This window comes from Phoenix dactylifera, chromosome 6 (genome assembly GCF_051530095.1).
Source record: "Phoenix dactylifera cultivar Ajwa chromosome 6, Ajwa_hap1_PhDact_Kaust_v1.1, whole genome shotgun sequence".
Taxonomy (NCBI): Eukaryota; Viridiplantae; Streptophyta; class Magnoliopsida; order Arecales; family Arecaceae; genus Phoenix; species Phoenix dactylifera.
In genome coordinates this window covers 28,326,731-28,343,528 of record NC_143195.1, presented here as the reverse complement: position 1 = coordinate 28,343,528, position 16,798 = coordinate 28,326,731, and the positions used below count along the sequence as shown (strand labels likewise).

The following is a 16,798-nucleotide window of genomic DNA, read 5'->3' as shown; positions in this document are numbered from 1 at the left end:
GAATTCATTAAAATAGAAAAAACAATGACAAACACAAAAATGAGATTAAATTTTAGGCTGGCATGTTAACACTGGACTAGAAAGTTGTTAGGTTAATCAGTTAGCAGATATAGTAGCACGGGATTGTAAAAGATATGTGCTAAAGCATCTTTGCACCATAATCAAGTCAAAAGTACTTCCAAGGACTTGAAGTTGCAAGAGTAGAACAGAAACTGAGATGCTTGGATTCAAATGTTCGAACATCTCCTGGGCCTTCTGAGGAAAGCTTATAACTGATCCAGACAATTTTTCTAATGATCTTAACATAATAAAAAAGACATAAAAGTGCTTACTTCCCAAAAAATTACTATCCACTAACATCTCATCTGTTGTAACTTGTAAGTGATGTTAATTAATTCATGCATTCTCTTGATAACTTAAAAAAAAAGAAAGAATTTTTTGAGACTTAGAAGTTGCATAAAGTCAAGGTATCATTTACAAGCAAATGATCTGTCTCAAAAGATATTGAGTTAATGAATTCAGCCAATATAGTGGCTCAAGCACTATACAAATGTACACATATATAGCGATCATAAAGATTTGCGATCATAAAGATTTGGCATTGAAATATTAAAAAATATGTGGTAACTTTGCACGAAAATCAAGTTAATATGACTTCCTAGGACTTGAAGTTGAAAGGTGAGAACAGAAACTGAGATGCATGGATTTGAATGTTGGAACATCGTTTGGGCCTTCTGAACAAAGCTTGTAACTGATCAAACAGAACCTCTTGATAGTCATGACATGATGCAAAAAAGAGAGACAATAAAGCTAATCTCATTTGTTATAACTTACAAGCAATGCTAGCTAATTCAAGCATGTCCTTGACAATATAGAAAAACTATACAGGAATTTTTTGATACTATAGAAGTTGCATCAGGTCAAGGTATCTTCTACATGCAAAATAGCCATCCATGGATGGAAGACTTTTATAATGACAATAAGCAAAGCTTCCCTATAGATTAAAGGGAAAGAAGAGGATATTTTATGCTTGTTTAGTGGAACCATGCGAACAGAAAGAGGACTGATGCATTAGAATCCAGTGCAAAGGCAAACTATAAAACCATGGCAGACATTATGCAAACTCTTATGGTTAAAGTCACTTCTCTCGGAAGTGAAGCTCTTTCTGCAGCATCCAATAAAGGTGTATTGTCACAACCAGGCTGCAAAGCATACAGTTGACAATGCAATGTCCTAAATTGCGAAACCTGGTAAAGGTGAACAGTAATTTCACAAGATTGTTCTATATTTAAAAAGTTCATTTAATTATATATTTTGGTGGATGTTTGGTTATATACTAATTGTGGATGTAGGTTTTAACATTTTGGCATAAAATATCAAGATGTAGCAAGAACCGCAGCTGGTCCCCTAAGCAAACAGGTACATTGTGCCCTTTAGTAATAAAGCAAGAGGGGTGCATGGTCTGCATTTTTCTTCTCTTATACTCTCCTCTTTCCTTCTGACCATTATTCTTATCTTTGGGAGCTATAACTTTAACATGTATTCCACAGGACAGCATCCTTATGTTGGACTACCCTGTGATGGGATCACCGGTTTGATTTTTCACCATACTTTGAGAAATTGCAAACTGATTTGCAAATAAGCTATGATTCCCGAGAAGAATAAGGAAATAAGCTATGATTGTTTTGCAAATAAGCTATGATTCCCGAGAAGAATAAGGAAAAAACACGTCAAATGTATGTTAAATATACAAAGTTAAAAACTGCTATATTTAAAAACTGCTAGGATATATAAGTTTGTTTTAGCAGGTACACCAGCTACTCAGACATTATCCACATGGTTGGTCATTTATCATTCACAAATAAAAGAGAAAAAGAAGCACAATGTGCAGGTTGCTGAGAAGCTGATGCACTGCTTGGTTTATCATCCTAAGTCAAAGAGCAGCCCAGAACCAGCAATGGCACATCATGATATCCGTAAGTTTGCATCAGGTAGATCAGAAAGTCAGTTGATACTCCAAGTTATTCAAGATGAGAAATCAGAATGTGCTAACAACCAAGCAATCAAAATGTTTTCGGTACAGAGACAAGATATATCATACAAGATCTTGTCATATACCAAAATATAATCACCAAATACATAAGGGCATGGAATGGGTCCATACCTTCTTTTTAACAGAAATCTTATCATCAAATAGTTGGGCTGCTGGGTCATCTCGTGGATTACTTTGCCTACGTCTCTCAGTTTGTGACCTTTCCAAATTTGGCTGACCCGAGGATGTCTCTGATTTTTCAGCATTCTTCGTCCCACCAGGCATAGTATTCGCCCTGGGTAGATTCCTGTCACTGGTCCCTGAATAAAAGAGATTCAGAAGTTGCACCAACAATAATACAATGATAGATACAAAAAATAATAAATAGATAAATCCAACAATAATATAATCAACCCAACACCTCTAAATCTAAATTTTTGCGCTTTTTCAACCTTTAATCTGGTAATCGAGCAACTACAAGTGTCATTCAATAAAAACGAATATAAGGCTGGGCACAGATCTAGAAATTTAACTGGAAGTGGAACAAAAATGAAACAAAATAAAAAAGGATAGCATACTTCAGAGACAATTTAAACTTTAAAGGAACTTCCAACATTAATTCTGAAGTAAAAAATAGGTAATGCACAATTATCAAAGCATGGTATCAAAGTTTGCTGCACAATGGAATCCAGTGAATCACTAGCAATTGTGAGTTTGGCAACTATTGGGGAAAAAGCTGGAACTGAGATGGCTCATACTTGCAATTTAAGATATATGATCAAAGTAAATTAGATTTCAGTAGACTAAAATGTTCTTACCGCAGAAATTTTGGCACACCTCCAAATTGCATACAAAACCTAAAAGCTAAAACCAAAAAATAGAGAAGCAGTTGCATAGCTGCTCACGAGCTTTATGTAAATAAAACTTATTCCTAAATATCATCCAAATGTTCAGAGCAAAGGTATCAACCATTTAAAAATGGAGAAAGGGAGCAACTACACCTAAACTTGTTCCAAGTTCAATTCTAAACATATTTTCTAAACAAATGAAAGTGCTACAGTTGTATTGAGTCCATATCAATATCACTTAATAGACTGATAGCTAACGTCAAGAAAGAAAGAAAAAAAAGTGAAAGTAGATTTTAGGAAGATAACAAAGAAAGGAAGTGCTGATGTGCTCAGCTACACACCCAGGTTGAAATACCTGTATCTTATTTAGTTAGGAAAACAATAATCAAGTGGTCAGAAAACCGAAATAACCTTGCCAATCTGGTCAGTGAATTCTGTTTTATTGGATCTATATTAGTCAGTCCAAAACCAAATGATTGAGGCCAAGTTACCTAAAGCAACTAAGATAGTGACTATTAAACCCCTTAGGAACAGGCATTGTGAAGATTTATTTGTACCTTAAGATGGATGGGCAATGCTTCGTTCTTTGCTAGTTAAATTCCTCTTGGATTTTCCTAGTACCAATTTGGCATGCATGGAACTCTTGTCCCATTCTCATATTGCATGTGCAGTAGAGAAGTTTGAATAAATTCACCATGAATAAAGAGCAAAGCTTATACACTTGCTCGCTTGTGTGTATATTTGACTAGCAAGATGGAATTATTGATAGCAAAACTGGATACATCTTTTCCTACTTACAATCCTGTCAATGTCAAAGGAGAGTAAGATGTACAAAGTTCAACCTCACCTGGAACAGTGCTTGCACACATTAAAACAACAAAGCATGGATGCAATGATGAATACCATCCACTACGAAAGACGAGCATGCCTATGTTGCTTCCACATACAAGCTGGATGCTGGATAGGCATCCTGCCTAGGCTTCGATGGCCGAAATAGGCAGCCCAGCCTCCAGCAAGCACTCACAGAAAATCTAGTGCCTTAGGTATCTTTGCGGCAAGTCTAAATAGGTCAACCAATGCCCTAACCCTCCCGAAGGCAAGAGAGAAACGGCAGTTAGGTGTGGTAGATTTTTTTCCTTTTTTCTCTCTCTTCTTTTCCTCTCCCCCAATCTTTACTATTTTTGTTTCTCGGGTTTGTATCTCTGGTGGTGGTGGGGCTGCTGCGGAAAATGGCAGCAGCTGCTGCTGGGTATGCTGCTGATAACAGAAGCAGCTGCTTCTGAGACTACCGTCCGTAGAAACTGCGTTTTACTGGCAATGTTTGCCCTGGCATTGGCAGCCTCAGCCACCTAATGCCTGAGTGCTGGGCAACCCCAGGTTGTCCAATTCCCCTTAGTTTTTCAAAAACCATGGTTTTCCCATCACATCTCCGAAAATAATAGGAGAACATGTCTAAGATATCTATAGAACAGCTCCTTATGGCGCTTAGTCAAGGTTTTAACACATTGACAATCTCATATGTGAGAGCAAATAATCTATGCTAATCAAGGATTAAAGTGCTGGCCATACCAATCCATGCCCCTCAAGATGTCCATACCAGTGCTAGATGAAAATGGAACACCCCTGTGTATTGGCGCATGCATCTCAGTGTGTGCCAACCACTGCTCAATATGTCCTGCATTGGACACTGTGCTAGTGATACATTGGCATGGCCCTGGCATGCTGCACCTAAACTTTGACTCCAATATTTTTAGACTAAATTGCAACCTTTTTGATTATATTTCCACGTGATGCCATCCAAAGATTGAGGTACTGCTGCCAATCACTGGTTGGCACAGGAGTGTCATCTGCATGCAGTGCTTACGCACATGTTGTGGCATGGACATTTTTTGATGGGCATCAGACAAGGTGGACTAGGTTTGGGTTTTTTTTGTGAAAAAATGATGTTTTAAACATGTTTTTAGGTTAGATAGGACAGTTTTGTGTTAAAATTTTATTTTAATCTTGTATGTAGCCCTTAGATAGGACAGTTTTGTTTTAAAAATTTATTTTAATCTTGTACATGGCCCTGATCAATGAAACATGTTAAGGCAAATGTCCTTGTTAGATTCAGATATTAATCGTCCCATTGTAATGTAGTTATTCTTTAGAACTTTTGCAAGTGGCATCAATTGGGTTTGGACAAGTCAGTCGAGCTCTATTTTGGGTAAGCGTCATCAAAAGGATCCCCAACAAATTACCAGCTTTCTGTCTCCTGCAATGGATCTCTATTTGTCTTGCACCACCACTAAATATATTTGATCAAGTTCCCTTCAACTACCACTGAGGGATCACTGCCTTCATGGTAAACAATCGACATCAGAAACTCATTCCTTGCTGTAGGTCCCGCTAATGTTCTCCGCAAGCTTTGAGTTATCTCACACTTTTGATGTAATGGAAGTTCTTGAAAGCTTCATGATCAAGTCAGACAATCAAGTTTCTGAGCAACTACGTTGCAATGCAAGACGATTCATCAAAATTCATAACCGGGGAAAAAGGGTTCAATTTGTCTTAATCTAAACTTCAAAGTTCAGTATCAATATAGCTTGGCCATTGAACCCCCTTACGAAAGATCCATGTCCGGGTTCAGATCCCAATTCCCAAACACCAAACTAACGGCAACTTACCAACTCCATATCACCCGAGATTCGATATCCCAATCATTCATATCAATCTCCAAGTAAAACACTTCTCGTTCAAAATTTCCCATCAGTCATCGCAAGAAACCTAAAAAGCCCCCAATCTAACCAATCCATGAAACCAGACCAGCAGAAATACTACAAAAACAACCAGAAACCTCGAGATTCCGAGCCCACCAAAACAAAACAAGCGAATAGAAGAAAAGCTCTGGAACCTAGAGATTCCAAGCCTCGCGTTCAAATCCAACCAAAATAGAACCAACCAAGAACGAACAAAGAAGAGAGCAGAGAGAGAAACGAAAAGACTGATCAGGGGGGAGAGAGAGAGAGAGAGAGAGAGAGAGAGAGAGAGAGACTGACCAGAGGGCGACAAGCTCGACCCATTGCCGTTGCTTGCGTCCATGTCGCCACTGCTCTCGGCCATCTTTTCTTTGCGTACTCCTCTCTTAGAGAGGGAGAGAGAGGGAGAGAGGGGGAGGATGCTGGGAGAAAGAATCCGATCCAGAAGAAGCCCGAAAAGAAGAAGAAAAAGAATGACGCCAGGTCCGACGGTTGTGCGTAAGGTCGGACCCCTCCTGCTTTCGCCGCTGTCCGACCCCAGACACGTGTCGTTCTCTGGAGACGCCACCGCAGCCCACTACAAGGCATTATTTAAATCATCGATATTCCTCCCTCCACTCTGTTATAATAGCAGCCGCGTGGCGGGACGACGGCAATGATAATGCGGAAGATTCTTGTGGTCGCAGATAAATATTATGCCTGCATACGAATAGGAGACCCGCTGCTTCGTCGGGGACCCCCTAAACGAACGGACCGGATGGCTTCAGAGGCTTAACGCTGGCGGCAGATGAAGTCCTCGCACAGTGACTTTTTATACGGGTGTCCAAAGGAGAGCAACTTGCCGTCTCCATCAACGAGCGTGTCTCGGAACTTGTTCCGTTCACGATGATGCAATATGGACCGTCCATTTGTTGAGCATCAAGCAGACACCCAACCGCCCCTAGAGGCTGGAACCACCTGGTCCACCCCAAGGTGTGATAAATACCCTACTAAAAATTTAAATTTACGTAAATATTTTTTAAAAACTTATATTTAGTTTTTTATCTTTTTATTTTTGCACAAAAAATTCTTCCAGCATCATTGATACAAACCATATTTATTTACATTAAAAATAAAATAAAATTTTAAAATTACTTTTTTTTTCCAATCATGATCATCTTATAAATGTTTTTTTTAATCTATCCATTAAAAATATTATAGTCATTTTAATTTAAATTTTTTAATGACATTAATAACATAGGTATATATATGCAAAAATAAAAAAATAAAAAATATTAGAATGACAAAATAAGTGTTTTATAAGGATATATATAAAAAAATATTTATGTAAAATTTGATATTTATGAGAATATTCATATAAAAAACTTTTTTATTTTTTTAATGAATAAAATCTTAGATAAGGTCGGAAGCAATTTATTGGAGATTCGCTGCAAATAGCGATGGACGGTTTTCCTTTATTGGAGGAATAAAATAATTTGAAAGAGGCATGTAACATGTGGTTGCTAAGACTCTTAAAGATCTTGTTCTGTAGCCATCATTAACAATTAACAAGTTGCTGTTCTGCCGTCCTCTCAAGCGGTCCACATCTTTTGGGATAACATGAGTCCAACCTGGCCGCCAATTTTTATATTCCATGATGCGGTTTAGCATGTTGAAATTGGTCGTCGTTATAAAATTATTTGCCAGCTCGCATAAGGTCTACTTGCAAGTCAAAATTCCTACAAAGGAGCTGCAGCTAATAATTTTACATCTCTTTGTGGATCTGTCAACCAATTCTATTTGCAGCCACATCTCAATTATGGTCTGATTGGTGTCGCCATGCCCGTTGCTTGAAGACCTTAGTGTCCTCTCTAAAACGTTACATGGTCCCATCATCCCTCAAGCCTCACCTTGCTTGGGGTAAACAAATGGAAGAATTATAACTTGAAATGTGGCATTTCCATGTGAATTTTAACTTAACCGCTAGCAACTTGAATCATAGCTAAACCAAATGCTCCTTCTGTTCAAGAGAAAGTAGATCTTCTTGTTAAAAATATTCCTGTTAATTGATAGCTTGAGAACAAAGTTTTTTTTCTCTATTTTTCTTTTTGAGATTAAGAGGGACTAATCCCCACCTTCTATCTTATATACCCATCCAACCCCTCGATGATAGCCGGAATCAAACTATCGAGGCAGTAAGGGAGGATATTGCCCAAGCAAGCTCAATGATAGCTTAAAGATATAGTTACCTAGGACTCTATAAACTATATGATACAATTGCCCATGATAATCCTAACCAACCATCACCAGTATTGTAAACTGTAATCTTTTTTTAACCAAGGGTGATTGTACAATACATGCAATCTTGAAAAATAAGAGACATCTCTTTGCACTACTAATTCTACTCAAGGGTACAATATATCTAACTATCAATATATATATATATATATATATATATATATCAATATATATATCTCTTCTTTGGTACAAAAGATAGCGAGTTGGTTGAGTCCAATGTACATTTTCGTGTATTTTCGAACAAGTATACACAAGGGATGCTCAAATATTCTTTTCTGACCGATCCAAGTCTTCAAATGCTATTGTATTTATTTATATATATAACCCCCATGTTAGCTTGGTGTAGGGGGAGTAAGGCTGATCTTCTTGAAAAATTCTGTTTTCGGTTAATTCTAGTGAAAAAACTTGTTAATTCTTGTTCTATAAATAAATGCACCATTCATCTAGCATGCATGTTACTTTTTTCTGGAAGTTCACCAGCTACGGGCTAAGAGACAATAAGGAAGGGAAATTTTTTTAGAAAAAAAAAAAACCTCTAATTGTTTGTTTCCTAGGGTCTGTGAATTCAACTGTATGAAACAAGGGGCCGGTGTTCCTTTTCCTCCTGTTTCTTCCGGAAGTGGACGTACTCCTGGCACGATCCAAACTCCCCATTTACATTTCCAAAAAGAAGAGCAATAAATAGATGGGCCCCAAGGCCCAAGGAGCTCCATACACGGATACTTCCGGACGCGCACATACCAGTAGTGTCGGCCCGTGCGAATGAAGCGTCCAAACAACGGTTACATGGCCCACTCCACAGATGGTTTTATGGACGGGTTCGGCTTGTATGTTTTGTTAGAAAGAAGGGTTCACCTTTCTTCGTGCAATAGCTGCTTTGAGATTTGTGCAGCTGGATGAATGAAGGAGCTTGGAGTATGAAGTGATATCCAATGGTTGACATCATGAAAGATCAATTGATTTTTCTCATGAAAGATACAACCCGAACCGTTTTTGGATGCATGCATTATCTAACAGAAAAAAAGCTCAAAGGCTCGTTGGGTTCGCGAAAAGTATTTTTCCTCCTAGGAACATAATTTCTGAAAAGCAGATTTCTAAAAATAGGATGCTTGAAAAAGTATTTTAGCATGTTTGGTTGACCATGGGAAAATGACAGATTTCCAGAATGCTTATGTTTGGTTGACCATCTACTTTTCTACAAAAGTTATGTATAATTTCTATTATACCCTTAATAAAAATTAGGTATTTAGTATCTTTTTAATGCTGAAGGGCCTTTTTGGGGAAAAAAATAAAAATGGAGTGATTTCTAGCTCGTGAAAAAGTAACTTTTTTATGTTTCTTATGAAAAATATTTTTTTATGAAATGTGCCAATCATATTTTCATGAAAATATAACTTTTTCAATTTTTTTTTTGAAAACTTCAACTAAATAAGAGACTTTTTTTTTTTTTTTTTTTTTTCCGTGAATCAAACTGCCCCAAAGTTACCTTGTGTTTCATGGTAAGACGCACTTGAACCTCGTGGGACAGTGAGATGCCATGCAGCCGGATCTTGACAAGTCTAGTCCTACTTAAATTAGCTTGCACGCATGCAGCTCTTAAAGCTCTCAAAGGCAACCGTGTCACGACACACGAGGCCCGCCAGCTAGCCCACATGCTCCACCTTGTGGGAAATGGGCACCGGCACCAATAGTCTATCTATTTTTCCTTGGGGATTTCTCTTGGAAAATGCAAACGATGGGGATGACACGAGATACACGTGAGATCCGGCGGGCAATTTTAGGTTGATGATCCTATGCTTCTTCTTCCCCCTTCAATTGAGTAGATAAGCCGCATTAACAGCGGCTGCAATGATTTCCGTGTCGCCATTCGAATAGCCACCACCCATTGGGTCTCACTCATCCACCACCGAGATTGCAGGCGGGTGCAATGGCCACAAGCCTATTTCCATCCCCAAATCTCTATAAATTTTTCTCATCTTCTTCAATTGATCCACCGACGAACCTCTATTTCTTTGTTCCCCACCTTCGGGGCCATTGTATCACCGAATTTGAGCTCCGTCACTCCAAGATCCTCTCCATTTCTCTCTAGCTCCCTCATCGACTCTGTTTTTTTTTCTCTCTTCCTCTCCCTATTTCGAGCGTCGCCGCCACTTCACCACCGGATCGAGTTGCCCTCGGCCGAAATCCTCCATCTTCGTTGCACATCGGTGAGTTTTCCCCTTTCTTATTTATACTTTCTTGAGTTATCTCCTTTGTTTCAGGCAACCGAGAACATACTCAGCTTCTCCCTTCTCACCGGCCGCTATAGCTATCGTCACCTAGCCGTCAACTCCCTGCCACCAAAGCCTGGTCGCTGCCGGACCTTTTTCCCTCTACCCTTTTCCTTCTCTTTCCTCTCCTCTCTTCTCTTCTCTTTCTTTCCCTCTTTTCCTTCAGCTCTCATTTTCTTTCCAGTTTAGTTCATTTATTTATTTATTTATATATATATATATATATATATATATAATCCCCTAATGTGATCTTATCACTTAAGATCATGCCCAATCCAACTAGATTTAGACCTTTCCCTTAATGGTTGACCCGGACCACTTAGACCGGACTGGTGATCAAGATTAGTCTAAGACTTAAACTGAGATTCTCTCTTTTCTTTCTCTTTCTCCCTCTAGACAAACTCAGGAATCTTAGTTCAAGCCCTAACTTTCTTTACTCAGATCCAAGTTGAACCCCAAGGTGGATGCCCTGCACCGCCTCGATACCTAGGCAGTCAGACACTGCCACTTGACCAATCTGATTTAAGGGCATGAGGCTATATCTCCAATGATATTTTAATTTTTGACTTTGCTTGGTTTCTAAGATGATGATGAAATTAATTATATTTTTAATGATATTTAAACAAGTGAACATGAACCGCCTATCTGAAGCAGGTTTTAAAGCGAGAAGATATAACTAATCTAGTGCTTCAATATGTGTTTTCTCGAATTTTGGTAAAAGGATAATTAGTTTATTGAATATGATTAATATATCTGTTTTATAGTTTGTCAAATGGGTCGAGCATGTTATTATAGTAAATTTTTTTATTTTAAATATGTTATATGTTATGTAAATTGAAAATATAACTTAGTAAATTATAAAATTTGTTTTATTTGTATATATTCTCAGCACGACTATAATCTAGCCCCGCTAATAGAAATTATTCGCTAGCTCTAAAGATTTATAATATGAAAAACTAATTTTGACACCGAACCATCGGTGATTAAAAAACCAATATTTAGATACCGAACCACCGATGTTAGAATAGTGATATTTGGACACCGAACCACCGATGATTATAATAGTGGTACTTGGCACTTTAAGCATTCTGACCTATGACATTAGGTTACATGGCCATAGCCTAGTGTTGATTTTCTAGTATCAATTTATAAAAATAATAGCAAACTTCAAAAGAAATACATATATTATTCAAAAATTAATTTATTTCCAATCAATATCTTATTTTTTAACTAATTATTTATTTGTCATACTTAGACCCTACTTTGGGATGTTATGTTGCTTATTGTGTTAATGTAGCTTTTTTTTCTATTTTTCAGATCCAGATTTATGATTGTTTGGGACTTGGGAGAGCGTGCTAGATCTTCTGAAGATATTCTCAATGATTGGAGTTCTAGTTAGACTATTTAAACTAGTTAGAACATCTTATTTGATTTGAATAACTAGTTAGCATATATTGACTTATGTCACTTTAGAATAATTAATTGTAGAAATTATTCGTATAAGATTTGATTAAATTAATTTTCAAGAATTATTATTACTTTGATATGATCTGTAGCTTTGCATACTTATATGGTCTGCCTGTTAGATGTATGCCCTAGAAGCCAATTTTGGCTGACACATTATTAATTCTAGTACATAATTTGTACTTGACTTTATTATTATTGAATAAATGAAAAACATCTTTTTCCTTCATATTATTATTGTGTCTATGAATCGTCCAAGGAATTAATAAGATGATGATGCATATTCTCAAGAGTTGAGAATTTGAGCCATGTATCATTAGTGATTAATTTCTAAATGCTCCTGATCGATGGATCATCACGAGGACGGTGATCGATCCGATGAGATCAGTGCACACATTACTTTCCCTATGGATGGACGAGACTCGAGTCCACGGTATAGGGACACTGAAGTAATAGTGCAGGTGCTTGTTAGAGAACAAGGGTACTGAGCGTGACCAATACAAGAAGTCACTTGGATGTGTATCCACTCATCAGTGACTTGCTTGATGTTGCAGTAGTGAGACTGGTCCTTTGACCTACAATGCTTCGGCTACTCACAGTGAGGTTATTGTAGTTTGACTGCACACATACATGGTCTCTAGCCATATGGGTCCATGCAGTATAGATTGGCTGCAGTAGGTTCACTGTAGGAGTAGGGTATGCACCTATAAGGAATCTATCGACCTTGATAGATAAGGAGAGATCCTATGTGATTTATAAGACTGAGTTCGTAAGACCTCGGCCGGGGCAGATTGCACAGTAGAGAAAGAGTTCTCCGCTCTCGAACTTAAGTCAAATAAATCTTGACATATGACAGACGAAGGGGTTTGACGAGTTATCCATGACCTCCGTCTTGTAGGGATCCACGATAGAAGGACTGTATCACATGATAACTGCACTTAGAGGTTCACCATTCTATTCTGCTGGGTAGCCACTACATGCTGCTAGGTGTCACTGGTGGATGGTGGGACTCACAGGGATTATCTCGATGATCGATTAACCCTAATGAGTAGAGTTGGAATCGTTCCAATCCATTGAAAGAAGTTTTCAATGATATTGTGATAGAGATCACAATATATCTCACTACCAGTCAGAATAGAACCTATGGGGTCACACACACTACAAGTATTGACCGATCCGATGGTTGGAAAGTGATTATGAATCACGAATAATCAATTCGATTGATAATAAGTTGAAGAAGGAATGGAAATTGATTAATTAGACTTAAAACACGAATCCTACTTCGAGTAGGATTCCTAGAGTCCTAATTGGATTAGGACTAGAAATCCTAATTGGAGTAGGACTGGGATTCCTACTTGGAGTAGAATTCCTACAATCCTAATTAGATTAGGAGATTTGAATTAAAATTGGATTCCTACTTGGAATAGGATTCCTAGAGTCCTAATCGAATTAGGACTTCGGATTCAAATTAGAGTCCTAGTTGGATTAGGACTAAAATTAAATAAGTCCTAATTGGATTAGGATTTCTTAAGTTCTAATTAATTATTAATCTAATGAATCAACATGACTCCTAATTGGGTTAGGATTGAAGAGTTCAATTGAGTCATGGTTCATTTAAGTTCTAATTGGATTAGGACTAGTATGGATTGAACCCAATTGATTCATGATTTGGTTAATCCTAATTAGATTAGGACTAAACCATGAGAAGGACACCTAATCCTCCTTGGAGGAGGATTAGGTTAACCAAGTAAGAGGGGCATAAGCCCCTCTCCTCTTGGTTGGTGCGGCATGAAGAGAGGAAGCCGGCGCCCCCTCTTGGAAATAAGTCAAGGGCTCCTAACTTGTAGGAGCCCTTCATGACTTTAAAAAGGGAGGTGGGCGGTTGACCTAGGGCATCATTAGAAGCCCTCCTCCTCTCCAATTCGTGGCCACCCTTCTCTCCTCTTGGATCAGCCGCAAGCAAGAAGGAAAAGGGCCTTGATAGTCTTCTTCTTCCTCCTTCGTTTGGGATTCAACACAAGGAAAAGGAAAGGCTGCATCTAGCCTTTTGGATCTTCTCCCTTGATCCCTTCATCTTCTTCCTCCTCCCTCTATCATTCAAGAGTTGAAGTAAAGGAAGATGATCAGCCATTAAAGCAATCTCTGCAAGGGAGCTAGCACCCCGGGGAGATAGAGAGCTTGGATTGGTCATCTGCTTCGTGTGGATACCCGTAGAGGCCGGGCACTTGAACAGCTTCAAGCGAACCTTCATCCAAAATCACGATCATCAGTTTGCGGTAATCATCTACCCGCACAAGATGAAGATCTGATCTTCCTAAAGGTTCTAAAAGTTTTAATTCTTATCTATCTACGAACGGTTTCTTGAAACACGTTCATGCGATGAACGTCGATCCCGCTTATGCCGATTCCGCTGCCATCTGAATTTTTTTGAATTTTCTGCGGCATGGGCGGGTTCCCAACACTGCCATGCAAGTATGCGGGATCTGTTACATTTTGCATTCGGGGCGTGACAGTATATGCAAGTATTTGTACCATTCATGACTTCATGTGGCAACTCAATTTAACCATGAGTTGACTCTAAGTCATATGATCCTATTTAAATTGATGTTGATTAGTTTCTATGCATGTAACTTGGTGCCTTGAAGCATGCATGTACCTCTATCTACATGTACAATACATGTTGCATTTCAACATGTATTGTCACACCCCGATCCGAAATTACGAGACAGAGTTGCGACAACCACCACATATTTATAAGAAACTTTTTCCGCAAATATGAAAGGCATCGCATCATGATATCATAATATAAGTAGCAGAATTAAATAATCATTTAGATAAATTTAAAATTTAAATAACTAAACTTAAAACTTTAATATCTCGTAAAATCCAACTATATTCAAAATAAGATCAAACTAAAATTAGAACTTACATCAAACTTTATTGACATTCTAATCCAAAATAAGAGACCAAAATTCTACTTCTAATCACTCTCGAAACATATCCCCATGCTAGCCCAATTCTTATGATTCTCACAACGAAGTCATTCGGGACCGTATATCTTCTTGCAGTATGACAAACATCTTTTTGCGGCATAAACCCTTCAAGACTAGCTAAATATCAACATATAACCCCCACTAGTAGGGTCCTTAACATAATTAGACCAAGAGTCCAAATCCATCTTAAAATTAAAGCTCTTTTTCACCAAACATGTTTTATGCTCCAAATCAACAAAAATACATATAATCATGTGATATTGAAATCAATCAAGCACAATCCATAACAAGATCAATACCATCAATCGTGCATCATCATAATATTTTAAAATAAGACATATTCAACAATAAAATACTGTCATCAATTTCATGCATCATGAAATAGTACGATTTAGAATTTATTAATATACCAATCTTATAATTTGCTAATAAATTAAGAAAAGTGAAGCATTACTTATCTTAAGTATACTGACAAATCCAAATAATTTCAAAAAAAAATTCACCTCAAAATTCTCAATTATAAATCATCTTCTTATACAGAAAAATTTACCTCTACATGGATTCAACTCCAACAACAAGCAACATTGATGGAAAATCAAGACAATGATGAGAAAGTACGAAGAAAAGGCAGAGGAGGGATGGGCTACAGGTCACTCCGATTCAGGCAGTTCAATTGGTCAAATCATAGAATAAGAGTTAGGCTGCGGTAAAGAAAATGCAACATGGATTGATGAAGCGGAGTTCAACAGTATACGACAAGGGATGGGATATGGGCTGATGCACTACATGACAAAGGCTCTTTTACTGAGTTTGCCCACTGAGGTTGCCCAACTTGCAAGGAAGGGACCTTCCCCAAAATTAGTGACGAAAGAGACAGGAAGAGAGATAATTTGTCTTTCTTTCTTTCCTTTTTTATTATTTTCCTTGCTTTCTTCGGCAAAAACAGGGGAGACTGGGCCCTTCCCTTCTTATCTGAAAGAGTGGAGAAGGAAGCCTGGGTGATGGCAGCCTTCCACGAGGGATATCCGTCGTCTGGCGACGGCGAAAACGGCAGCCGGCGGTCGGGTGACACTTGAAAAGGAAGAAAAATAGGGGCCTAAACCGGTGGGAGGCCTAAAAATTCCTTCTAACCGGCGGCAAAGCCCAGGAAAAGGCTTAGTGTGGCTGTGGATCGGTGGCCGGAACCAATCTGAATCACAAATCTCCGACGAACCACTCAAAATAAGGGAGCCCAAAAATCAAAATAGAGCACCATATTGAGATGAAGTCCGGTGAGTAACCAGCCGAAAATCCGAGCAGAGCAGCTCAATAGAGAACGGGAAAGACTATGGAAGAAAATAGAAGAGATTAGGGGGATTCATACCTCGTCTCCGGTGAGGATTTGCCGTGGCCATAACAACGGTGGTGGACGGTGGCGGTGGCGAAGCTCGAAGAAAGCGAAAGGAGAGTAAGGAGGATAGTTGTGAGTGCGGCCGCACGAGGGTTAGCGAGGCCCGGATCTAGATGGTGGAGTATGACTATTACCAGATGGTGGCAAGTGAGGAGAGGGGATGGGAGGATCACGGCGACCAAGGCGGCGGAGGTTGGCTGCGGAGCTTGAGGGCAGGGCGGTGGAAGACCCAAGGAAGATGACGAAGAAGGAAGAGAGGGGCTGGCTTTGGGGCTTCGGCGGGCGTATTATAGCCGGGAAGATCCCGGTTTCCTCTAGAACAGGCCTTTGGACTTCCTTGGCACCAGGCTGGGCCACAAAGGCTGGACCTTGCCCCGGTCAAGCGGACCAGGCCCCGCTCATCCTGAGGCCCAATATGGGCTGGGTTTTACGCATGCACTCTATTTTTTTTAAAAAAAAATAGATATTTTATATATTACAAATACGGATACATCCAATAAAATTAGAAAACAACAAGTTACAGAGTATTGCAGGCAACTCCCTATCTTCGATTCATAGAGTGTCCTCAGAGTGGCAGGCCATATAAGCAGCCACTCAGTCCGCGACTTCGTTGGCTTTCCTAAATACATGCTTGATCTGAAAGATCACTCCGTCTCTCATACATGCACTCTATTGGCAACAGTCTGAAATCTTGAAGCGTTGGCCTAAGAATAAAACTTATGACCTTCTTTTTGTTCGTCCAAGTTTCACTAAAATAAATTTGTATAACACTTAGTTGACCCTGTT

General features: G+C 38.8%; 1 protein-coding gene across 4 annotated transcripts in view; it reads right to left on the bottom strand.

Moving 5' to 3' along the window:
• The window catches only part of LOC103723302 (sterol 3-beta-glucosyltransferase UGT80A2-like), a 50,150-nt gene extending 33,865 nt beyond the window's left edge, over positions 1 to 16,285 (bottom strand). The window contains exons 1-2 of one of the 4 annotated variants that reach the window (XM_039118428.3): positions 15,986 to 16,285; positions 2,165 to 2,352 (exon numbers count right to left, since the gene is read on the bottom strand). In XM_039118428.3, coding sequence (XP_038974356.1) covers positions 2,165 to 2,352; positions 15,986 to 16,016 — 219 coding nt within the window. In that variant the 5' untranslated portion in view covers positions 16,017 to 16,285. Of the gene's footprint in view, positions 1 to 2,164; positions 2,353 to 5,918; positions 6,220 to 15,985 lie in introns of those variants that run through there. The other 3 variants (XM_088723572.2, XM_039118427.3, XM_088723571.2) reach the window with 3 other exon arrangements.
• Between the last annotated feature and the right edge of the window lie 513 nt (positions 16,286 to 16,798).